This window comes from Sciurus carolinensis, chromosome 11 (genome assembly GCF_902686445.1).
Source record: "Sciurus carolinensis chromosome 11, mSciCar1.2, whole genome shotgun sequence".
Lineage (NCBI taxonomy): Eukaryota > Metazoa > Chordata > Mammalia > Rodentia > Sciuridae > Sciurus > Sciurus carolinensis.
The window spans coordinates 10564402-10588157 of record NC_062223.1 but is presented as its reverse complement, the minus strand read 5'-3'; the positions used below and the strand labels follow the sequence as shown (position 1 = coordinate 10588157).

General features: G+C 52.4%; 2 protein-coding genes and 1 long non-coding RNA gene across 4 annotated transcripts; 2 read left to right on the top strand and 1 right to left on the bottom strand.

Annotated features, from left to right (window-relative positions):
• Nucleotides 1–2378: 2378 nt before the first annotated feature.
• LOC124958507 (uncharacterized) lies at nucleotides 2379–3593 on the bottom strand. The gene is made up of 2 exons (XR_007103904.1): nucleotides 3197–3593; nucleotides 2379–2905 (listed from the first exon to the last, which is right to left on the bottom strand). It is a non-coding gene; the product is annotated as an uncharacterized LOC124958507 (long non-coding RNA).
• Nucleotides 2697–9047, top strand: Arl2 (ADP ribosylation factor like GTPase 2). 2 transcript variants are annotated; one of them, XM_047516588.1, is made up of 5 exons: nucleotides 2697–3247; nucleotides 6132–6242; nucleotides 6329–6462; nucleotides 7743–7823; nucleotides 8605–9047. In XM_047516588.1, exons 1-5 carry the CDS (start codon nucleotides 3183–3185, stop codon nucleotides 8691–8693), a joined length of 480 nt encoding a protein of 159 aa, XP_047372544.1. In that variant the 5' UTR covers nucleotides 2697–3182; the 3' UTR covers nucleotides 8694–9047. The 2 variants fall into 2 exon arrangements, with proteins under 2 accessions (XP_047372544.1, XP_047372543.1); XM_047516587.1 differs by having other exon boundaries at nucleotides 3089–3247; nucleotides 6329–6491.
• Nucleotides 9048–12627: 3580 nt separating this feature from the next.
• On the top strand, nucleotides 12628–22815 carry Snx15 (sorting nexin 15). Its single transcript, XM_047516586.1, has 8 exons — nucleotides 12628–12832; nucleotides 15896–15931; nucleotides 16129–16249; nucleotides 18772–18887; nucleotides 18979–19126; nucleotides 19434–19574; nucleotides 21907–22161; nucleotides 22490–22815. The coding sequence occupies exons 1-8, from the start codon at nucleotides 12734–12736 to the stop codon at nucleotides 22594–22596; spliced, it is 1023 nt and encodes a 340-aa protein (XP_047372542.1). The 5' UTR covers nucleotides 12628–12733; the 3' UTR covers nucleotides 22597–22815.
• Nucleotides 22816–23756: the final 941 nt, after the last annotated feature.

Below are 23756 nucleotides of genomic sequence, written 5' to 3'. Positions count from 1 at the left end.
AGAGCAAGAAAAGTAAAGAAATAAAAACTTAAAATTTTCAATAAGAAGAAAATCTACAGTATAACAGTCATATACTAATGAAACCTCCCAGTCTTCAGTAGCCTGATGCATGATAGGTACCTGACAATGAGCTTCAAGTCTCCAGTAGGCGGCTCAGGATGGGATTTTCCCCACCTAAAGATCGGAGCCAGGGCTTCCAGGATTATCCAAGATGGCTGCTCTAGCTTTGAAATGTGTTGGCAAATGGGGAGCTGCAGCTCAGGGTGTGGACGTGGTCAGCTGGAGGTCCTGGAGGTGGGATGCGGTTGGTCAGGCAGGGGTCCTGGAGGTCGGGTGTGTTTGGTGTGGTTGTGGGATCCTGGAGGCCGGGTGCGATCAGTCAGTCTGGGGTCCCGGTGATAGGGCACAGTCAGTTGGTCTGGGGGTCCTGGTGGCAGGGAGCAGTCAGTCGATGTGAGGGTCCCAGAGGCAGGGAGTGATTGGTCGGGCTGAGGGTTCCTGGAGACGGGGCTCAGTCAGTCCGGCCAGGGGTCCTACTGGGCCTGGCTGTTGTCTCAAAATGGCGGCAGCCATGTGTAATCAAACCTGCAGGTACTGTAACAGTGAACTTGCAGGCAACAGCAGGCAGCTGGTGCTCCACTGGTGGTCGGCAATCAGTTTCCTGATGGTGAACCTTGTGCGTTGGGTGATGGATAGGTGTAAGGCAGGTGATGGACAGGCGAGAGGCAGGCAAACGGCAGATGATAGGTGCCTGACAGTGAGCAATCTGCACTCAAAAAAGGCGTTGATATGCTGGCAGACTGTAGGTGATCACAGTAGACAAATGGGGTAAACACCAGGGGATCGATAAGCAGCAAAAACTGCCTCACCAAGAAACAGATATCCTCTGCTTGAAACCGGAGTTACGGAGCGACAAGGAATGCAGCCTCCCTCTAGTCTGCCATCTTGGATCTCAACAAAACATATATCAGAAAAATTGTTATGTCCATATTATGAAATATGAAGTCCTTAAAAGACTAAGATTTATACATATTTACACAGAAAGATGTCCAAGATAAACAGTATTTATAGTGTACTGAAGAACAAAGAAAAAATTGTTCAGTGGGTATGCTTCCAGGTGTGTTATTTCTAAAATCAACATGGATTGAAGTTCACCTTTTCACTTGTTGTAGCATGGCACCCATCCACACTGGTATTACGGCTCCGCCTCACTCTTCTTAAGGATTTGATGGAATCTATCACAGGCACGCACCCTGGTCTAGTTAACTTGCCCTTACTGAGGGCACTTAGGCTTTTTCCAGTTTCTTTCTTTTTTGGGACAGTGCTTGGGATTGAACCCAGGGCCTCAGCAAGCTAGGCAAACATTCTACCCACTGAGCTTCACCCCCAGCCCTCAAGTTTCTTCTTGTTCCAAACCATAATATAATGAATTTCCAGGACACTGATGTTCACAAACAGGGCTAGAATTTCTGTAGACGATTCCTTGAGGCACTATGGCAGGCTCCTCTGGTCTGGGCATTTCCCATTTTGGTCTTAGTTGTGTGTCAAAGCCTTTGAGTAGGAGTTATGCTCGTTTTCTTCTCTGTGTGTGCTTGACAGAGGGTAACTAGTGTCCACCCGAAGGGCTCATTCAGGCACCCTGTCTGTCCAGCTCTCCCTTCCCACAGCCTCCTTCTGCAAGATGGGAAACTCCAGCTCCTTCTGGTACCTCTTCAGGCAAACTCCGGGGAAGCACCTGGGAAGACTGTTGGCCAGACCTGAGTTTGAATCTTACCCGAGCTCCTTAAACTCTCTAGACTCTACTATCACATCCACAAAAAGCAAAGAAACTTCTCAGGGTCAGAGGGCAATGAAGGAGAACCACCAGAGTGGGTTGTAAATGGTCACCCAGGAATCAGCCATTATCTTCAGCAGCTGCTGACATTCTTTCACAAGCATTAGACAGGGGCTACTCCATATTAACTACTCACATTTACCTCCTCATGGGCTGGGGAAAAGGTTAAAAATAAGACAAGGCTCTCTCACTTCTGAGTTTACAATCTGCTTGGTCCCTAGTCTCAGTTTCCTTACTTTCTCTGAACCTGTTGAGCACTAAGGTAGAGAAGGAAACATTAGGCCCGGCGCTGTGGTGCAAGCCTGTAATCCCAGAGGCTGGGGAAGCTGAGGCAGGAGGATCACAAGTTCAAAGCCAGCCTCTCCAACTTAGAGAGGCCCTACGCAACTTAGTGAGACCCTGTCTCCCCTGTCTCCCGTCTCAAAATAAAATATTGGGGGGGCGGGGAAGGGCTGGGGATGTGGCTCAGTGGTTGAGCATACCTGGGTTTGGTCCCCGGTACAAAGAAAAGAAAAAAGGAAAGGAAAGAAACTCTAAACAAAGCCATTCTTTAAACAACAAATATTTATTGAGCACCTACTACATGCTGGTCACTGTGCTCAGTAGCATATGGGCCTCAGTTTTCTTAACACGAAGCATCTTAGGTGAGACAATTCTTTGTAAGGATCTGTTCCCCGCATTGCGGAGCGCTTACTCCTCTAAACGACAGGAACTCTACGGTCATTGGAACAACTCCAAGATGCCCTTGTACACTTTGAAATGGCCCCTAGGGGGCAGTACAACCCTCGATTGAGAAACCCCGGCCCACTTCCTACAGGAGCCTGAGACAGGGGGAGGCCCATTCTCTACTGGCACTAGCAAATTCAGGATGATGCCAAGGCCCAAGACGAGCAGGATGTGGCCCCCGTATCCGGGGAGCAGGGTCACACACTAGCTCCCGGATGAGCTCGTCATCAGCCTTCCGGCTCTTGGTTCTGACTCCTGGGTCAGGACCTCTTCGCAAGTACTCCCCACCGTGTCAAGATACAACTCAGCAACGTCACGTTCCGTTCCCGGGCGAGTGCTCGAGTCCTGGGGAGAAAGGAATGGGGTTTTGCCCCTGTCCCCAAATGCGCAGTCTTCGGGAGGTGCAGGGTTAATGCAGGGAGCCGCGCAGACGCTTGAGCGCCACTAGAGGGACCACTGCAGCTGCTCAGGCAGGCAACCTCGCGGTCACGTGGTGCGAGGGCCGGACCAAACAAGGGGCCTGGCCAATAGGCGGTGCTGTCGGTGGGCGTGACAGCCAATAGGAACAGGGAGCGGGGTCCCGGACTAGAAGAAACGGCGACTGGGAGGGGGCTAGGGGACCATGGGGCTTCTGACCATTCTGAAGAAGATGAAGCAGAAGGAGCGGGAGCTGCGGCTGCTCATGCTGTATCCTCCCTGACGCCGCGGCCGCGAGGGTAGCGGGGGCCCCGCCGGGTGGGCGCTGCCAGGCGCCCCCTGCCGGGCGCGGGTGCGCGGCCGCCGGCACCAACAGCTGCCCATTGTGCGTCACGCACGTGGGCCCTACCAATCGCCGGCGGCGGGGGCCGGGAGGAGGCCGTACCACCGGCTCGGGCGAGGGGGGGCAGCTCCGTTTCAACGCCGAAGGTGTGGGCCTAGGGGCGCAGCGCAGGGCCGGATGTCCGTATTGTAAGGAGGAGGTGGCGCTTGGAGGTGACTCGGACGTCACCGTCCGTCTCCGGCTGGCCTGAGCGTGGACCCGTCCTCTCCGGCCCTGACCTCCTCCCCCCTGTCCAAGGGTGCCGGGTCCTGGCCCCGCCCCCGAGGCCGGAATCCCGGGGGCGCGTGGGATCCTGGGCTCTGCGCCCGCGGGTGTGGACTCCCTGGACCGCGGTCCAACCGTCACCGCTCCTGCCACGCTGCGCGTCAGTGTCCCCGCGGCCGGCGGCTTGTAGGTCCGAGGGCCCAGCCGGCCTTCCGAGCCCCGTTAGCGGGCGTTTGCACTCTCGGCCCTGCCTGCCGGGCCGTGGGGAATCGGCCGTCCCGAGCTAAGCCCGGCAGGGGAGTACTTTGAGCTTGTAGCTCAGTGAGATTCACGTCGCATTTCATTTAAGGAGCTCTGAGACGGGCACAGGGAACCCACGCATTCAATAAATATTTATTGAGCGCCTACTATGTGCTAGGTACTGGCCTAGGGGCTGGGGTAAAACAACCAAACAAAATCCTGCCCTCACGAAGATTCTGTAACGGGGGAGAGAAATACGAGACAGCCAATAAGTGAAATATGTAGTATGAATGGAGAAGAAAGTAGTTCAGGGAGGCCAAGGAAGGCCACAGCAAAAAAGTGACCGCTGGATAGACATGGAGATGAGGAATGAGCCATATCTCGGGGGAAGCGGCTTAAAGCAGAGGAGCAGCCAGCCAGTGCAAAGCCCTGACACACAACTGATGTGTTCAGGGGATGCTGAGGAGGGTGGCTGGCTGGAGAGGGTGAGGACTTGCAGCACATCACTTAGGATCTTAAGTTCTTGGCTCTGCCTTTAAGTGAGTACCAGACGCGAGGCCATGAACTGAGCCCGGTTAGGCAGCCTTACTAATGCAGGTGATATAGAATGGTGGCTTGGACTAGGATGGAAGTAGTGAGGTCATGGAAGTAAGGGGAAACTGACAGTAGGGCCAGCGAAAATTAAGCCTGACGCCTGCGTTTCTGGACTGAGCCATTAGAAGAGACGAGCCACTGGCTGAAATGGGGAAGACCAGACTAGGGGAGGAGCAGGTTCCCAGGGAGATGATAGCTTTGAGCTCTGTTGGCCACATGTGCCTCTGAGATGCCTTGGAGTGCCAGGTAGGTTGCTGGATACAGGGATTACTAGAGGGCCCTGGGTGGGGGGCATCAGCATAGAGATGGTATTGGAAGCCATGACCCTGGAGGGACTCACCTAGGGAACACGTGTGCACAGAGAACTGAGCTGTATAAATACAGATAAGGGATGAGGGAGGGTAAGCCAAGGAGGAGGAGGAGATGCAGGTGAGCTGGTTGCCAGGTGCTGCAGAAGAGGCCACTATCCACTAGAGAGCAGTGGGAGAGGCCTTGAGGACCACCGACCTTAGCAAGAGCAGGTCTGGGAAGCGGTGGGAGCCACAGCCTGCTGGGTGGTGTTTAAGAAAGAGCAGGGCAACAGAAATAGGCTTGGTGAGAGTGAACAACTGCTTTGAGGAGGCATGCTGTAAAAGGAAAGGTAGGAATGAATCACTGGGCAGGCCAGAGGGATCCAGGGAGTTTTGTTTGCTACATCTGAGGGGGAGAAACAATAGCGTATTTGTCAGCTGGCAGAGATGATGTCAGGGAGAAGATGGATGATAGCATTAGGGGGATGGGGAGAATCTGCAGCCAGTTTTTCGGGGCCAAGGCCTCCTGGAGGTATTCTTGCCCCGGTTTTACAGGTTGAAGTCACTGGTCCAGGTCCTTTAAGCAGAAAGGGGCAGTAAGCCCAGGACTTTCCCCCCAACTCCACCCCAGCTGTAAGTGCCTTGAGTGTTGTTAGAAGAGGCTGGTTCTGTCCCACTGGTGAGCTCACCCATTCTGCTTTCTGTACCAGAGGTTGTGGAACATTCCAGAAACAGAGATAGAGGTTTCTAACTCTAAATATTTGCTCTTCCTTAAACCTTTCAAAAAAGCTGACTCCCTATATTTCAGGCCTCTGCTCAAGATGCTTCTGGGAGCCTTTCCTGGCACAGGAGCTGAAAGGCCTCCTCCGACAGGTGCCCCTCAAGGAGTCTCCCCGGGGCTTGCCACACTCATTTGTTTGCACTTTATCACAGTCTCCCCACTAAGACTGTAAGCTTCATAATGGCAGGGACTTTGTCCCTTAGCACCCAGAGAGGGCCTGGCACATAGTAGGTGTTCAACCAATATTTATTGTATGAATTAAGGAGCTTTTGGTTGGCAGAGATGATAAAATTATACCTTTTTGGTTTTTTTTTTTTTTTTTTTTTTGGTACTGAGAAATGAACCCAGGGTGCTTAACCACCGAGCCACATACCCAGCCCTTTCAACTTTTTATTTTAAGACTAAGTTGCCTAGAGCCTCGCTAAGTTGCAGAGGCTGGCCTCAAAATTGTGATCCTCCTGCCTTTGGAGTCTCTGCGCCTAGCTAAAATCATATCTTGATAGTTCCTTGTTTTTCCCAGGCCAGTGATGGGCCAGGCATGTGCTCAGTTCTTTTTGAGACATGATGGGAAATTGTCAGTCCCTAAGGGAGTCACATCACCCTGGCCGAGCACAGGGCTTCTCCTTAACCTGTGTGCCCCAGCGGCCTGGACAATGCCGGCAAGACAACCATCCTCAAGAAGTTCAACGGGGAAGATGTGGACACCATCTCCCCGACTCTGGGCTTCAACATCAAGACACTGGAACACCGGGGGTGAGCGGGTCCCTGTGGGCCCGTCCTGGGAGGGGTGGGCAGGATGGGGAGGGCCAGCTGACCGCCAGCCGTTGCTCTGTGCCCAGATTCAAGCTGAACGTCTGGGATGTCGGTGGCCAGAAGTCCCTACGCTCCTACTGGCGCAACTACTTTGAAAGCACTGATGGCCTCATCTGGGTGGTGGACAGCGCCGACCGCCAGCGCATGCAGGACTGTCAGCGTGAGCTCCAGAGCCTGCTGGTGGAGGAGGTGGGCTGGGGGGACAGGGCCAGTGTGCTCCCAGGGGGGCACCTCGGGGCCTGCACTGCCACGGGCAGAAAGCATGCTGCGGATGGAGACCGGGGTTTATATAAAATTGGTCTTACTGTGTCACTTGCTGAGCCTCAGGTTCCATACCTTGAAATGGGAATGACAACACTCCCACCACAGGGCCTTCAGGCGTCCTCAAGGTCAGGCTGTGCCTCTGGGAGGCAGGGAAGCCTGGCTCAGGAGTCTGCCTCTGCTGTGTGACTTCAGGAAGGCACTGAACCCCTCGGAGCCTCCCCTTCCACATCCCTAAAATGGGATTACAGTCAGGCTGGTCTTGTAACTTATCATGTGGGCCCAAATACTTCTTTAAGTAAGATCTTAGGTTTATTGAAGAGTTGCAAACAGTACAGAGGTGCCCCCAGCCTTCACCCCACTCCCCAGGGCCAGCCTCTCGTTCAACGGTGGTGCGCCTGCTGAGACCAGGGGACCAGCGCTGGGAGGTCCTGCTGCCTTCACTGTGGGTCTTATGGATCTCACTTTTCCACTCGTGCTTCGTCTGTCCTGGGATTTGATTCGGGTCACCACTCTGCACTTAGAAGCCAGAGCACTCTGGAGAGTGATAGAGAAGGGGTTAATAACTGCAGGAACCGCAGCGACACGTGGTCTTGGGCGTAACAGTAGCCCCTCCTGGGGCTGTCGGGCAGATCTATGAGGTCATGGCTGTCAAATGCTGAGCCCAGGCCTGGCAGGTCGAGGCCCAGAGGGTCTTGTCCACCATCCTACACGGAGGGGCTTCCGGTTTAAACACGTGGAAATGACAGAGGGACAGTGAACCCTTTTGGGAATAGGACAATCAAGGCTACGAACACTTGGAATAGGGAAGGTGGCCACCTGTAGCAGACTCCCCAGGACCCGGATGCTCATGTTCTGTGTGCACACCAGGTCACAGTTGTGAGCAGTCCAGGACTGTGGAGGGCCCAGGGCTGTCTTGATACCCTCTCCTGGCTTGTAAAGGAGGAAACAGGCATGAAGGAGCGAACACCCCTCGGGGTGGTTGACTGGAACCAGAACCCAGCCCCAGCCCAGGGCCCCTCCTCAGTGGCCCTGTCCACTCTGCCCCCTATCCTGGGCCTCTCCTGAAACCCACAGGCCTGGTCTGATCGTCCAGGTTGGTCTCTGACCCTGGCTGCTCTGGCCGGTGGAGGGGGGTCAGGCCATCGTCTGAGCCCCCCACCCTCCCTCTCTCCCCAGCGCCTGGCCGGAGCAACCCTTCTCATCTTCGCCAACAAGCAGGACCTGCCCGGAGCACTGTCCTCCAATGCCATTCGGGAGGTGAGTCCAGGCCCCAGGGCAGTCTCTAGAAGAACAGGGGCACACATTTCTATGTTAATTTACTTAAAAAGCACTTTGGACCCCTGCTGTGGCAGGACCTCCCGGGCACCAGAGGCTCAGTGGTTCATGAGGTTCGATGGTGGCCTGTGGCCTTGGGCAGAACAGATCTACAGGGACGATTCTGCAGCACACAGTAGCCGACACACGGTGGGTGCGTCCACTGCAGTGCTGTGCGTTCTCATAACCACCTCAGCAGGTAGCACTATCACTGTCATTTTGGAGATGGTGATGCAGACTTAGGTCCGAGAGCTCGCCTGGTATCGCACGGCTAGAAGGTGGACAAGCGGGCTTTGCAAGCAGGCCCATGTGACCCTGGTAACTCGGTCTTGACTCTAGTGCTCAAGCACCGGAACGAGAAAGAGCCAGGTGAGCAGGTTGGTCCTGCCACTTACTAGCTGTGTGATCTTAGGCAGGTTACATAGCTGAGCTTTGGCTTCCTCCTTGGAAAATGATAAACAATCCCAGGTTCATGAGGCCTTGGGAGGGGCCAATGCAACGTCCTGTGTAGGGTCCCTGGCACGGTGGCTGGCACAGGGGCTCCTGTTGGTCTTTTCACCATTTCACTTTAGAGAGCCTGCATGCCCGAAGGGGTGACAAACCTTCATAAGGACAGAGGAGGCTGCCCAGACAGGGCCCTGAGGGACATGGCTCTCCCCTGGGCCAGGAGAGGGAGGGGGCCGGGTTCTCTGGCCGCCAACCCACCAGCACCTCCCGCTCGCAGGCCCTGGAGCTGGACTCCATCCGCAGCCACCACTGGTGCATCCAGGGCTGCAGTGCCGTCACTGGGGAGAACCTGCTGCCGGGCATTGACTGGCTCCTGGATGACATCTCCAGTCGCATCTTCACAGCTGACTGAACCACTTGGCTGTCCCCACTCTCAGTCCAGGCCCCCAGCTCTCCCAGACACCACCGTGGGGAGTGGGAGTCAGCCCACCAGACTAACATGCCCGCCCTGCCGTAACCTGCTGCTGCTACTGCTGCCCGCTGCTGCTGTCCCATGGCAGGAGGGCTGTACCTGGCTGTCACCCTGGCTCCTGACCCAGCCTGCAGCTGCCACACCAAGAAGAGGGGGCTGGGCTGGAAGGGGCAGCCTCTGCTGCTCTGGAGGCCCTGGGCCTCATTTTCCACTCAGCTGTGAGAATAAAGCACTCCTGTCCAACTGCTGGCTGAGCCACTTGTGATTCGCCCACTTTAGAGACCACCTGGGGACGTCCAGCAGGGCACGTACAGGAGCAGAGGGTCTTCTTTGTAAGGGATGTGCAGAGTTGCCAAAGCTCAAGTTGGGGCTGCACCTGATTCCATCTGGAAGAGTCCAGGTGAGCTTCTCAGAGGAGGCGGCATTAGAGTTGGGAATGGAGGAGGAGGAAGGGTCCTAGGTAGAGAGAGTGGGCAGTTCACGAGGGCAACTGCATCCCTACTAGGTGGGAATCAGAAGAAGGCACAGCCAAAGACCAGGGCTCACAGCATACAGGTCATTGAATAGAATGTGGGCTGAAAATCGGCTCCCAACTTGCTGTTGCAGCTGGAACCCCTTGTGCAGTGGACATCCTGCACAGCCACACATGGCAGTGCTGCTCAGGCAGACTCAAAGCAGAGGCAGGAAGAGCAAAGGCTCTTGGGAATGGAGAGGGCATGGACTTGGGCACAAGTGGGCATGAGGGAGAGGGGGAGGGAGGGGGCTGCATGGGCCAGGGGTAGTTAGGGACTTCCCTGAAGGCACTTTGAAGCAGGGCCCTAGGACCTCAGTCCAGGCAGCAGGGCTGGCAGATGTCTTCACGGCTCCTGCCAACAGCCACCACTTGCTCCTCAGGGTCAGGGTGCTGTTCTACTCAGGGATGAAGGCAGCTAAAGACAAGCCTAGGGGCACAGACCATCAGTGTCCCCTTTGATACTGGAAGCTGAGCCCCCAGGAGGTGGGGGGAGTCGTGAGCTGACGCTGCACCCTCACCACTACGCCTGCTGCCTCCTGCGAAAGCGCAGGTCTATCTTCACCTCTTTGCTCTAAATTCAAATGCCAAGGGCAATAAATGAGCTCTTGCCCACCTCTTAATGAGGACCTGCTGCCCCCAAGCTCGTGGGTTTGTCCAAGGGAGGAAAGGCGTTTTCATGAGAGTCGGGTGCTACTAGTAAAGGCGAGGAAGAGACCCGGGGTTTCCACTGAACTGGCACTAGGATCCCTTCCCCGAGGGGTAGAGTTCTACCAGTGCCACATCAGGCTACTTTAGGATGGACAGAAGGAAGCAGATTTTGTGTGGCCAATCTTAGAACATCCTCAAAATTAGGAGCCCCTGCCCTGTCCTTCCTGAGGGACAGATGCTGAGGGCTACACGGTCTAAATCCTGTGGCCAGCAAACACTGAGTCCCCACAGCCAAACCCAGCTCTGCCACTTGCTCGTTAATGCTGAGCAAGTTGTTTAACCTATCTGTGCCTCAGTTTCCCCATTTGGGGAAAGATACTGGCACCTACCTCCTGCGGTCGGGATGAGGACCAAACGTGTTGGCGTCTTGTGTGTCATTAGCACCAGGCGTCAGCTACGATTATGAACAGTGTGCACTTAAGCAAATTCAAGCACTATGACTCAGTTTTCCCCATAGGAGTGAGTCATCCCCTGTTCAATCCTCCTGGGGCCCTTGGTAAGCAACACCCTTGATGGAAAAGGTGAATTACATACAGTGAGGGACAAGCAAGAAAATGGCAAAGTTCTGGGCGGAGAGTACCTGCGCTGCCGAGGCAGGAAGGACCTGCAGCCCTGCTGTCTTCAGCCTGAGGAAAGGGCCCAGGGAGTGGGGGGAGGGGGAGGCCAGGAGCCACGCGCTGTCCAGCAAGCTTCAAAGCAGGAGCCTGGTTGTGCTGTGCCAGGGGACAGCACCCCATCCCCAGCCTCCTGAACGCTGCCCGGATGAACTACTCACTTTCAGAGCCTCCAGAGTCCAATTCTGGAGTCAGTTACTTCCTGGAGCCTGCAGTTCAGGGTTCATACCTCTGAGTTCCAATAAGAAAAGTCCCTGTCCTGCCAGCGCTTCACCCACGCCTTGGACTCAAAACTATGGAGCATTTCAAGATTTTGACTTCAGTTGTAACACTGACCAGAGCAGAGGTGAGCACGGTGCCAGGTTTGAGAACACGGTTCTCCACGTGGCCCCCAAGGGCAACAGTACCAATATACATCATCGACTTGACCTCTGGGAAGGGCGACCGGAGAGCCTGTCAGAGCATCAGGCCTTGTGGCTCCTGCGGCACTGCCGCCTTTACTGGTGACTTTTCATCCCTTGAACCAAGGCATGGCAGCCACTGCTTCCTATGGTGGCACCTTTCTGACCTGAAACTTGCACCGATGCTCCAGTGTCGGGGTTGTAGGGTAATTTTCCCAATATAGGCACTGACTTCTGTGAGAGCCCCTCTCGCCTCTGTAGGGTGGCTCAGTGGAAGCCACTGTATTAACACTGACGATCAGTTGTTTCACACCTAGTGCATAAGAGACCAGTTTCAAATTCAATTCCTGCAGCCATAATCGGGAGAGGGCAGTCAGCTTGGGGTCTTAATTTTATATATATATATATATATATATATATATATATATTTATATATATTTATATTTATATATATACATAAATTTAAATTTAAATTTATATATATATATATATATATATATTTAGGGGGGTGCTAGAAACGGAACCCAGTCCCTCCAAATGCTAACCACAAGTTCTACCACTGAGCTACACCCAGGGCCCCACCCCCATGGGGGTTTTTGATAAAGTCTCTGTATTCTGGCCTTTCCATAATGGTCATGAAATATTTGCTGGTCTCAAATTTTCACAGGGGCATATCAACGATACCAGGCTCACACTCAGGTTTCAGTTTCTCCAGGACCCAGGAACACTTGAAGGAGCCTTTTCCCATCTCACCAACCTCCTTCTCAAAGTTTTCCATGATTATTTGTCTCCCAAATTTGTAGAAGGGGTTGCTGGTAGTGGTGGAGTTGCCCAAACCTACATGTTCACTGAGGACAGTAAGTCTTTTCCTTTCCTACTTTGATGTGGTGATGGTTTCCACCATATCTCTTTCTGGCTGCAAACCCATAACCAAAAACAACCTTCATTGCAGCAGATTCTATTCTAAATATCGCCCCCCCCCTTTTTTCTAGATATGAGAAATTGGGTCTCAAGCAGTTAAAAGAAATTCAAACCGTCGGAGTTGTGACTTTAGGTTTAGGGTCCCCAAAGAGCGTCCTGCTTCTCTGGCATTCTTTTTGCTCCCCCCATGCTTAAAGAAAACATGAGCTAGCCAATCCTGCAGAGGGATACAGGAATTTGGCTATGTCTGGCACAATTTGGACACAATGAAAATTGGGTGGATGAGCTGGGCGCAGCGGTGCCTGTAGTCCCATCTCCTTGGAGGCCGAGGCGGGAGTTCAAGATCAGCTTGGGCAACAGAGCGAGATCCCCAACTCAAAACATTAAGATAAAATACAAATAAAAGTTGGGTGGCTGGATGAAAGAAGGGAAGCAGGGAAGACGTCGTTTGGAGGTCTGAGAGGAGGTTTTCCGCCCTGATAGGATGCGCTTGGTTCCCCAGATAAGACCAGAAGAGCCTGGAACCTCCCCAACCAATCCTTACTCTCAAATTACCAAGGTTTGCGCTTTACCAATAACAGGGAACTTTTCAGACGCTCCCTTAGCCGCTCGAAACGGCCAAGAACAGCGTTGTCACTTGCGACCAGCTCCCTGGGCCGGAAGGAGAAGAGCGCAGGCCCGGGCTAGGCGGCAGCAGGCGGAGGCAGAGCGCGAGGGGCGGGGGTGGCGTGGAGGGGGCGCCGGCCGGCGGTCAGCCCCGCTCTAGCCGGGTTGTCATGTCTCGCCAGGCGAAGGATGACTTCCTACGGCACTACACGGTCTCCGACCCCAGGACCCATCCCAAGGGCTACACCGAATACAAAGTGACCGCGCAGGTGAGGTGGGACCCTGCGGGGATGTTTCCCTTTTAAGTAGCCAGGGGGTTGTGTTTTACCTTAAGGGAAGGCGCTGCAGGAAGCTCCCTTTTTAGACGACAGAAATGGATATCCCCTTTAAGGGGAACCTGTGGTAGGCGCCTTCGTTGATTTCTTACACCAGGGGGCGGGGCCATGGGAGGGCGTGGTCCTTTTTAAAAGGGCGTGGACTACAGTTCCCGGACCTGCTAGGTGCGTGTACCCAATACCGACGCGTGCCGTCTGGGCATCAGTCTGTGAAATCCTCAGACCTGAAAACTCGCGTAACCCAAACATTAATTGGTTTCCCAATTTGGAGTAAGTTTTGTTTATTGGCTTTTTGGATACCTAAAAGCCTCCTTGAAGAGTTTATTTTTAAAAAATACAGGTCTGTGGTTTAAAAAATTCACAGTTCAAAAGGACTTGAATATTCACGGTCATCGCAGGAAGTCAATAGGTAAAGGCTATAGTTGATGTTTGAAACAATAATATAAGCACATTTAATTTTTTTTTAAGTTGGCAATAGACCTTCATTTTATTTATATTCGGTGCTGAGAATCGAACCCAGTGCCTAGCATGCTACTGAGCCACAACTCCAGCCCTATAAGCACATTTTATAGAAAGACATGGAGAAAACCCTGAAAAGAATTTAAAACATTGAAAAGGTTGTCTGGGGACAGGGGTTGGGGGGAGGACTTTTTAGTGTCTTTTTATCTTTTTCTTTTTCTTTCTTTGTTTTTTTTTTTTTTTTTTTTTTTTTTTTTTTTTGGTGCTGAGGATTGAACCCAGGGACGCTCTACCACTGAGCTACATCTCCAGCCCTCTTCATTTTTTATTTTGAGAGAGGGCCTTGCTAAATTGCTGAGGCTGGCCTTGAACTTGTGATCCACCTGCCTCAGCCTCCCCAAGAGCTGGGATTACAAGTGCACACCACCACGTCTGGTTTAGTGTACATATTTTATATTTTTTGAATTTGGGGGTAAGCAATAAGCAACTATTGGTGCCATAGTAATTATTAAAGTGAATAAAAAACAAAGTCACATATGAAGTGATCAAAGTACAGAATCCTAGATGCTTTCGAAATGTCTTTTCCCAACTCTTTTATAGTGCCATCCCCATGCCAAAAAATTACAAATAAAAATATTGCCCCTGGGAGATGGGCAGGAGGGTAGGAAGGATGCGGCCTTCTTCTGTAACCTTTTCCTACATGTCTTCCTGCTGACTTTTTAAACCAAGTAGCATCCATTATTTTGGTGATAGATGGGTAGATAGTTATTGTTGTTTGGGGTTTTTTTGTTTTCAAGTTTGTGCTTTGCACTATTGCAGATTGACCCCAGGGCCTTGTGCGTGCTAGGCAAGCCCTCTATCACTGAACTACATCCCCAGCCCTACTTTGACATATTTCTATAAATTATAAAGATAAATTTTGCCCACTTGCCATCCCCATTCCTCTTCTTAGGAACTGTCGCTGCCAGTTTGTTGATCCTTGCAAATAAAGCACATATACAAGCAAATATAGTATCCACTTTGGTATAATTATCTGCACACGGTGACATTGTGCTTATTTTTTTCACTTACTGGTCTTCCTAAGTGAGTTTCAGGGTTTTATTTCACTTTACATTTTTTTTTTTTGATTGAGATACAATTTGTATAAATATGCTCAGGTCTTAAACTTACAGCCTAAGAAAATTTCACATAAAGTATTGTGTGTGCAAACACCACTCAGATCAAGAAAGATATTTTCATCACCTCAAAAAATTTCTTTTCATCTTTCCAATCACTGGTCACCCTCCACCCCAGAGTCTACTACTCCTCGGATTTCGGTCACCATAGATAAATTTGGTTTGTTCTTGAACCTCATAAGAATGAAGCAATACAACAAATACTCTTTTATGTTTGACTTTTTAACTCAATATTTTTGGAATTCGTCCAAGGCTTTGCACATGCTGATCAAGTGCTCTACCAAGCTAAATCCCCAACCCTTTTTTTCTTTTTTGGTACCTGGGGATGAACCCAGGGGCACTTGACCACTGAGCCACATCCCCAGCCCTTTTTATTTTTTTATTTTGAGACATAGCTGGCCTTGAGCTTATGATCCTTCTGCCTCAGCCTCCCGAGTCACTGGAATTACAGGCATATGCCACAACACCTGGCCCCAGCTATTTTTATATTTTATTTTGAGACAGTGTCTCCCAAAATTGCTGAGGCTGACTTCAAATTTTCCTCAGGGTTTTAGTCTCATTACTCCCTTCCTTAGGGTGCCCAGGCCTACCTATCTGTTTGTCTTTTAAATGGCATGTTAATCTGCCTCACTGCCATCTAGGACAAGTGCTGCAAACTGTAGGACATTATTTTTAAATGATTATGAATATAACTTAATGAAAACTGAATCTTTTCAGCTCAGACCCAACTCTGCACTTCCAGGGTTTCCAGCCCCAGAGGGGGCTTCTTCTGTGACCAGGGGTGTTTGAACACAGGGCTTCCTCCCCTAAGGAAGGCCTGGCTTGGCACTCTGGGGATCGAACCCAGGCTCTCATGCTCGCTAGGCAGGCGCTCTTACCACTGACCTACATACCCAGCCCTTTTTAAGATTTTTGTATTTCAGAGGCAGGGTCTCACTAGGTTGCCCAGGCTGGCCTTGAACTTGCGATCTTCCTGTTTCCGCTGCCCCAGTAGCCGGGATTATAGGAACAGGCCACCACACTCAACACAACCTCGTTTCTTCAGAGGTTTGGGGTTCTTTGGTTTCAGGAGATGTAAAGACTTGGCCCTCTGAAGGGACAGTTTAAGAGCTGAACAGAGAACACAGCAGTCTGGAGGGGCCTTTAAGTATCCCCCCATTTGACAGATGAAGAAACTAAGGCATACGGTAGAAAAATTGCTCAGAGTTACACCTGAAACCTTAACTTCAGGATGCCTTGGTGGCTAAAGGGCACCATCCCTGGGAGGGGGACCGAGAGGTCCCTGGGGCTGCCTTGCTGTTAGAGTTGGTGGCATCAGGTGTCTTTCTCTGACCTCACCTGGCTCTTGCCTTTTCTTTCTCAGTTCATCTCCAAGAAGGACCCAGAGGATGTCAAAGAGGTAAGAATTAGGGGTGGCCGGGGGACCATTCCCCAATTCCCCAACTCCAATTCCCCAACTGGAAGCAGCAAGGATGATAGTGGGCCCCTTCCTCCCTGGCCCTCTGGGGTCTTCTCCTCACAGACCCTGGGGCAGACCGGGTGTGGGGAGGGCCGCGCCCACCCTTGCCGGCCCAGATCATCTGGTGCCCCTCGTAGGTGGTGGTCTGGAAGCGGTACAGTGACTTCCGCAAGCTGCACGGGGACCTGGCCTACACCCACCGCAACCTCTTCCGCCGCCTGGAGGAGTTCCCGGCCTTCCCCCGTGCTCAGGTGTTTGGTGAGTGTCCCATCCGAGCTCTCAGGCCCAAGACGGAGGAGAGTGGACAAAGGGGGCCTTTGGCCCTTGGCTGGGCAATGGGCTAGAGAGAGGGGGCCCGGAACCACAGGCAAAGCGATCCTCAGAGATGATGGCCTCACTTGACTCCTGGGGAAACAGGCTCAGGGAGGTGGGAGGCCTATCCTTATTGTGCTTCGGGCCCTTTAACATTCCCATCTTATTTATTTATTTATTTTTTGGTACTGGGTATTAAACCCCAGGGAGCCTTACCATGGAGCCACATCCCCAGCCCTTTGTACTTTTTATTTTGAGACAGAGTCTCTCTAAGTTGCCAAGACTGTCCTCAAATTTGTGATCCTCCTGCCTCAGCCTCCCATATCACTAGGATTGAAGGTGTGTGCCACCATGCCAGCACATTCCCATCCTTATTAGCCCTATTTTCAAGATGAGGAAACTGAGGTTCAGTGAGGCAAAGTGTCTTTGTTTGTTTTCTGTTGCTAATAGACACAATACCACAGATGGGTAAGTTATTAAGAGAAGAGGTTTATGTGTCAGGTGTGGTGGGCAGTGCCTATAATACAGCAACTCAGTAGGCTGAGGCAGGAGGATCACAAGTTCAAGGCAGCCTGGGCAACTCAGGGAGACCCTAAGCAACTTAGCAAGACCCTGTCTCAAAATTAAAAAAAAAAAATTTGAAAGGGCTGGGGATGTAGCTCAGTGGTAAAGCACCCCAGGTTCAATTGCCAGCACAAAAATGGAAGGGAAAAAAGAAAAGAAAAGAAGTTTACTTTGGCTCATGGTTATGGTGTAAGGTTTAGAGGCCACATCCAGTGTTGGACTTCTTGCTGGCAGAGTCCCCAGGAAGCACGGGGCATCACATGGCAAGAGACAGGGATCATTCAGCTACTAGCCAAACTGGCTTTTATAGCAGACCAACTCTTCTGGTTTTTTTTTTTTGTTGTTGTGCTGGGGATTGAACCCAGGGCCTTGTGCTTGCGAGGCAGGCACTCTACCAGCTGAGCTATATCCTCAGCCCACAGACCAACTCTTGAGATGACCATTTACCCATTAGTCCAGGAATCACACGAATCCCTGACTCACGTGAGGTATTCTTTCGCAGCAAGGTGAAGGATGCTGTTACTTGCAGGTTCTGGCAGGCCAGTGCGGAGTACATCAGGCTGTCCCGCCCCCCGTGACATAACACTTAAGGCAGAGTTAGATGAATTTTAATGATATCTGTATCCGCAGCGGAGCTGTGCTTGCTATGTGACCTTGGGCGTATCACTTCTCTCGTCCGAGCCTCGCTTTCCTCTTTATTACATCAAACCCATCTGGAATGACTGTTTCTTGTTGATGTCCTCCCATCTACAATGTCACATCCTTGAGAGCAGAGACCTTTTTTCTCTCATTCATCTCTGAACCCAGCACATAGCAGGTGTTTAGTTAACATCTGGGGCGTGGTGGTGCACACCTGTGATGCCGGCTACTTGGCGCCTGAGGCAGGAGAGATGGCACGTTTGAAGACTCGTTGGTGGTGGTGGACAAGCGCTTTACCACTGAGCTGCATCCCCAGCCCAGGATCGCAAGTTTGTGGCCAACCTGGGCAACTCAGCAAGACCATCTCTCAAAGTGAAATTTTTTTAAAAGGCCTGGGATGGGGCTGGGGTTGAGCTCAGTGGTGAAGCACTTGCCTCGCACGTGCGAGGCACTGGGTTCGATCCTCAGCACCACCTCAGCTCTGTGGGTTCAATTCCTGGTACCAATAATAATTAATAATAATAATAATAAATAAAGAATGAGTAGGGAGATTGATCTCTGCAGGAGGCATCTGGGAAGGTTGGGGAGGAGGCCAGCAGGCTGCCCAGAGCCTCACAGACAGAACCAGGAAAAGGGGGCCTTGGTGCTAGAAGCCCCTGTGGTCACTGCTCTCCCTGCTGCCTTGTCCTGGGGTCTCAGGCCGGTTTGAAGCACCACGTAAAAATAAAGAAATAAAACAAAGGTATCGTGTCCATCTACAACTAAAAATAAATAAGTAAATAAATAAAAAGGGCTGGGATGTAGCTCAGTGGTAGAGCTCCTACCCAGAATGCACAGGTCTCTGGAATAGATCCCCAGTACTGACAGAAAAAAAGAAAGAACGCTTAGGGCTGGGTGTGGTTGCACACGCCTGTAATCCCAGCAGCTCAGGAGGCTGAGGCAGGAGGATCGAGATTCAAAGCCAGCCTCAGCAACTTAGGGAGGCCCTAAGCAACTCAGGGAGACCCTGTCTCTAATAAAATATAAAAACGGTCTGAGGATGTGGCTCTGTGGGTTCAATTCCTGGTACCAATAATAATTAATAATAATAATAATAAATAAAGAATGAGTAGGGAGTTTGATCCCTGTGGGAGGCATCTGGGAAGGTTGGGGAGGAGGCCAGCAGGCTGCCCAGAGCCTCACAGACAGAACCAGGAAAAGGGGGCCTTGGTGCTAGAAGCCCCTGTGGTCACTGCTCTCCCTGCTGCCTTTTCCTGGGGTCTCAGGCCGGTTTGAAGCCTCTGTGATCGAGGAGCGGAGAAAGGGGGCGGAAGACCTGCTTCGATTCACGGTGCACATCCCTGCGCTCAACAACAGCCCCCAGCTCAAGGGGTTCTTCCGGGTATGTGCCCCTGCCTCCTACCACCCCAGCTCCTGGGACGCTTACCTGCCCACCAGGCTGCACTCCCTCTGCTGGTCTTTCTCTCCTGCAGGGTGGGGAGGTGACACGGCCCTCCGAGGTGCCCAGAGATCTGCACATCCTGCCACCCCCTCTGATCCCTACACCACCCCCTGACGAGCCCCGGTTGCCCCAGCCACTTCCTGCAGAAAGGAGGGGCCTAGAGGAGTTGGAGGTGTCAGGTACATGAAGAATGGGGGGAGGAAGCCAGAATTGGGGGGTGCAGGTGGGGAGGCAGGGCTCCACACCCCTCCCCACCCTGTGATCTTAGTGACAAACCTGCCATGTCCCAGGTACCTGCTGAGATCTTTGGATAGGTCATTTCCTGTCTTTGGTTTCAGTTTCTCCATCTGTAAAATGGGCACAAACCCCAACAATAGGCTCATCTATGCCTATTCCTGCAAGGATTTATTGAGCCGATCACTCTGTTTTGAACTCTGGCGAGCGGTTTAAGTGCAGGTGTTAATATCCCCAATGGTCTGTCCTCAGCGGACCCCCTGCCATCCAGCCCTGCCCAGGAGGCCCTGGATCTTCTCTTTAACTGCGACAGCATGGAGGCATCCAGCTCCCCCGCCCAAGGCCCTCTCTCTGAGGCTGAGCTTGCCCTCTTCGACCCCTTCTCCAAGGAAGGTAAGGAACAGGGACAGGCACAGCAGGGGCTGCAGTAGCAGGTCCTTAGGGGTGAAGAAGGAGGCGGGTCCAGCCAGCCTGTTGGCAATCGCGTAAATCTGGGCAGGTTGTCCTTGACCAAGCAGTAGCCTCCGGGAGCATTAGCAGCAGGGGCTGGTGGCTTAGTGAACCAGATGCCCCTGTATAGTGAGTAACCGTGGGGGAAGGAGATGAGCCATCTCCCACCATGGTCTCCTTGAGAAGGAACTCAGGGCAGAGTCACATTTCTCTGGGAGGTTTTGGCTTATCCCACTGGAAGTCCAAGGAGGGGCTTCCTGGCTGGCTCGGGGTCCCCTGCACATCCTGAAAGCTTGAGAAGCCTGTCAGTCTGGGCTCAAAGAGCAGCAGCCAAGGGCAGCTCTTCTGGGTCTGGAGCTGCTGCCGCCTGCAGGCCACCAGAGGCAGATGAGCCCCACAGAGGACAGGGTCCTGAGCACCTTCCTGCTCTGAGACAGGAAACGGTATTCCCCACAGGAGACGCTGGGTTTGCCATTCAGAAATTCTCAAGCTGATGCTATAACTGCAACCTAGGTGTTGAAGTGGTCAGTCTCACTTTGGATGACCAGGAAGCAGTTCCTCTTCTTAAACCTTAAGTGTTTTTAAGTGTTCTTAAGGGTTTTTAAGCCAGTTTCGTTGGCCCTGCTTGTTTGCCCTTTGGTGGCCTCGAGGCCTAGCCCTTCACCTCCTGGTCAGTTTCAGGCGTCTGAGGTGCACCCTCGGAGATGGAGGGCCGAGGCCAGCCTGTGTCCGTCTCCCAGCTGGTCGTCAGCCTCACCTTCACCTGGCTCAGGCCAGCCCACGGCCATGCCAGCGTGGTGACAAGGGTGTGAAGAGCTTCCTTTTACTTTTCTTGTTCTGCTCCCACCCCGCCAAGGTTGGGGAGAGGGAAGAGTGCATCAGAAGGGCAGAAGAGGTGGTGTCGCCAGTGCTGCTGACCAGCCTCTGAGCGGCAGGCACCCAGACACTCTGGCCCAGCTGAGCTCCCTGGGGTCCCCTGGCTAGGACAGCCACTGACAGTTGCTTTATTTATTTATTTATTTATTTATTTTTTGTTACCAGGGATTGAACCAGAGGTGCTTAACCACAGAGCCATCTCCCCAGCCCTTTTTAGTTTTTATTTAGAGACAGGTCTCATGGGTTGCTTAGGGCTTCACTAAGTTGCTGAGGCTGGACTCGAACTTGCTATCCTCTGAGATGCTGGGATTACAGGCCCAGCTTGGCAGTTGCTTTGAAAGGCCCTTCACAGGCAGCACCCGTGAGACATTTACTCTGTCCATAGGAAAACCCCCAAATCTTTGTCCCCCTGCTGCTGACATGCAGTGTGCTCAGGAGCTTCCTTCCCTCCCTGCCTGCCATCCTGGGCAGCTCCTCCAGCCTCCTGTCAGTTCTGCAGGCCAGGAGCCAGCGCCCCTGTCCCTCCCTCGCACACAAAGCTCCTGAGCTCAAGTACCTGCGTGCCCCGCTACCTCTTTCACTCCCCACTTCCTGAGTAACACAGGGAGGGCTTTAGGCCCAGCTGGAAGGGGAGACATCTCCTGCCTTCCTGCAGGAGCCCCCCACCTGTCTCTTCATGGGATCTCCTGGGACTCCCCACTTGGATGGGGCTGGAGAGATGCCCACTCTTTCCCTGTCCAGGACAGGGATGCCATGGTGCTCGCTGCTCCTGCACCTTCTTGTCAAAGGCCTCTTCTCCAAAGACTTGCTGAATCTCTCGCCACCTCATGTGAAAGCTACAGGGAGGACCTCTGACCACCTCTGGGGCTGTAATGAACCCTTCACCCTGGAACACAAAGATGTCTGTTGCCCACTGCCTTCGCATTTGGGGTCCTAGACTGAGATTTCATGATCTTGAGAAAGCCCTGGAGCGTGTAGCTTGCCTAGCATGTGCAACACCCTGGGTTCAATCCCCAGCTCTACAAAAAAAAAAAAAAAAAAGGAAGAAGGAAGGGGGAAGGGGGAGGAAAGCAGCATTTCTACCTTTAGCCTGTGTGGTTGGTCTACCACCTATAATTGAACTTGGTGGAGGAAATTCTTGCATTTCTAGGCCAACTGCAGTCAGGAAGGAAATAGGACCAGTGACCCAGAGCTCAAAAATGAAAATTAGTGCATATCTAAAGAATTAGGAAGGTAAGACTCTTTTTGCTATACTCAGTGGCTTCTAGACTATCCAGGCACTGCACCCCTCACTTAGGACAGACGGGTACCCAGATGGATCAGAGAGGTCAGGGGGTGGTCAAGAGGCCCTGGGAAATGAAGGGCCAGGATGGCTTGAATGCTCTTTGTCTGATTGCAGAAGTTGCCGGCCCCAGCCCCACCCACCTAGGTGAGCTGGCAGCCATGGAAGTAGAGTCCACACGGCTGGACCAGGAGCCCTGGGAGCCGGGAGGGCAGGAGGAAGGAGAGGATGAAGGCGGGCCTCGCCCTGCCTATCTCAGCCAGGCCACAGAGCTCATCACCCAGGCCCTGCGGGACGAGCAGGCAGGCGCCTACCCTGCTGCACTCCAGGGCTACCGAGACGGTGTGCACATCCTGCTCCAGGGGGTGCCCAGTGAGTAGGGGCTGGAGGGTGGAGGGTCGGGCCTGGGTCCCGGAGGGGACAGTAAGGAGGGAAAGTGGAAGGCAAGCCAGCAAGGACCACGAGTCCTTCTCCTCACTGACTGACCATGTCACCCGGGGCACATTCTTTTTCTTCCTCTTATGGCTTCAGTTTTTTTTTTTTTTTTTTTTTTTTTTTTTGTAAACTGGGGAGAAGAGACACTGAGGCCCAGGGAAAGGAGAAGGGCATATGATGCTGCTGTGTGAACCATAAGGGGCTAGACCAGGGGTTCCGAAGGGAGCTGGGCTCAAGTACCTCAGCTGAGCCAGTCTCTCCACAGGTGACCCATCCCCTGCCCGCCGGGAAGGTGTGAAGAAGAAGGCAGCCGAGTACCTAAAGCGGGCTGAAGAGATCCTACACCTGCACCTGCCTCAGCTGCCACCCTGAAAGGGAGTGGACCCTTCCCTAGGACTCCAGCTCCAGCACTGCCAGCCTCCCCCTCCCCCTCTGCCCCGGAACCCCAGGGGCCATTTCTGTATGTAACTGGACCAAGAACAAGGAACACAATGGCTCCCTGCCTGCCTGCCTGCCTTCTTGGAATCAGGACTCTGTAACTGCCAGCATCTATCACTATGCGGCAGCAGAGGTCTCATCATTAAGTTGTCAGTTTACCCTTCTGGAACCAGGGTCTGTACACTGCAGTCTACAGCCAGATCTGGCCTGTCATCTTTTTTTGTAAGACCCATAAGCTCAAATGGTTTCTACATCTTTTTAATGGTTGTGGGGGGAGGAGGGAATCAAATGAGTAAGATTCTGTGACCAATGAAAATTAAATCAGGGCTGGGTTGTAGCTCAGTAGTGGAGCACTTGCCTGGCACGCATGAGGTACTGGGTTGGCTCCTCAGCACCACATAAAAATAAATAAAATAAAGGTATTGTTTCCATCTACAACTAAAAAATTAGGAAGAAAAAAGAAAATTAAATGAAAGTTAAGTGTCTGTGAATAAAAATTGTTGGGACACGACCAGGCTCAACCACATCTATGGCTGCAACCAGCAGTGTTGAGTAATTGCGACCAGTAAATCGCAAGCACTCTACCAACTGAGCTATCTCCCCAGCCCCATTTTTCTTTTTTTTCCCCCCATCATTCTGGGGATTGAATCCTGGGTTTCGGGTTTGCTAGGCAAATCCACCGTCTCCAGCTCTTTTTTAAATGTTGTTTTGCGACAGGGTCTGGCTAAGTCGCCCAGGTTGGCCTGGAACTGGTGGTCCTCTTGCCTCAGGCTCCCTCCACAGGATTACAGCCATGGACCACTGCACCTGTGCCAAAACATTTTCTACCTGACTTTTTGCAAAAAAAAATAGTTCGCAGACTCCTGATATGTAGAGTATCTCCCGGGAAACAGTGGAGAAACACCGGTCGGTAGAGCCAGTTTGCTGGGTGAAAGGGATGAGAGACAGGAACCCAAAACCAGGACGCTGATTTTGGGACCGCCCAAAGCCACACGGTAACGAGTTAGAGGGCAGAAATCCCGAAAGACTGAAGAGGCGTGGCCCCGCGCTGCCCCGCCCCTGCCGCTCGGCGATTGGTTGCGGAGAGGACTACA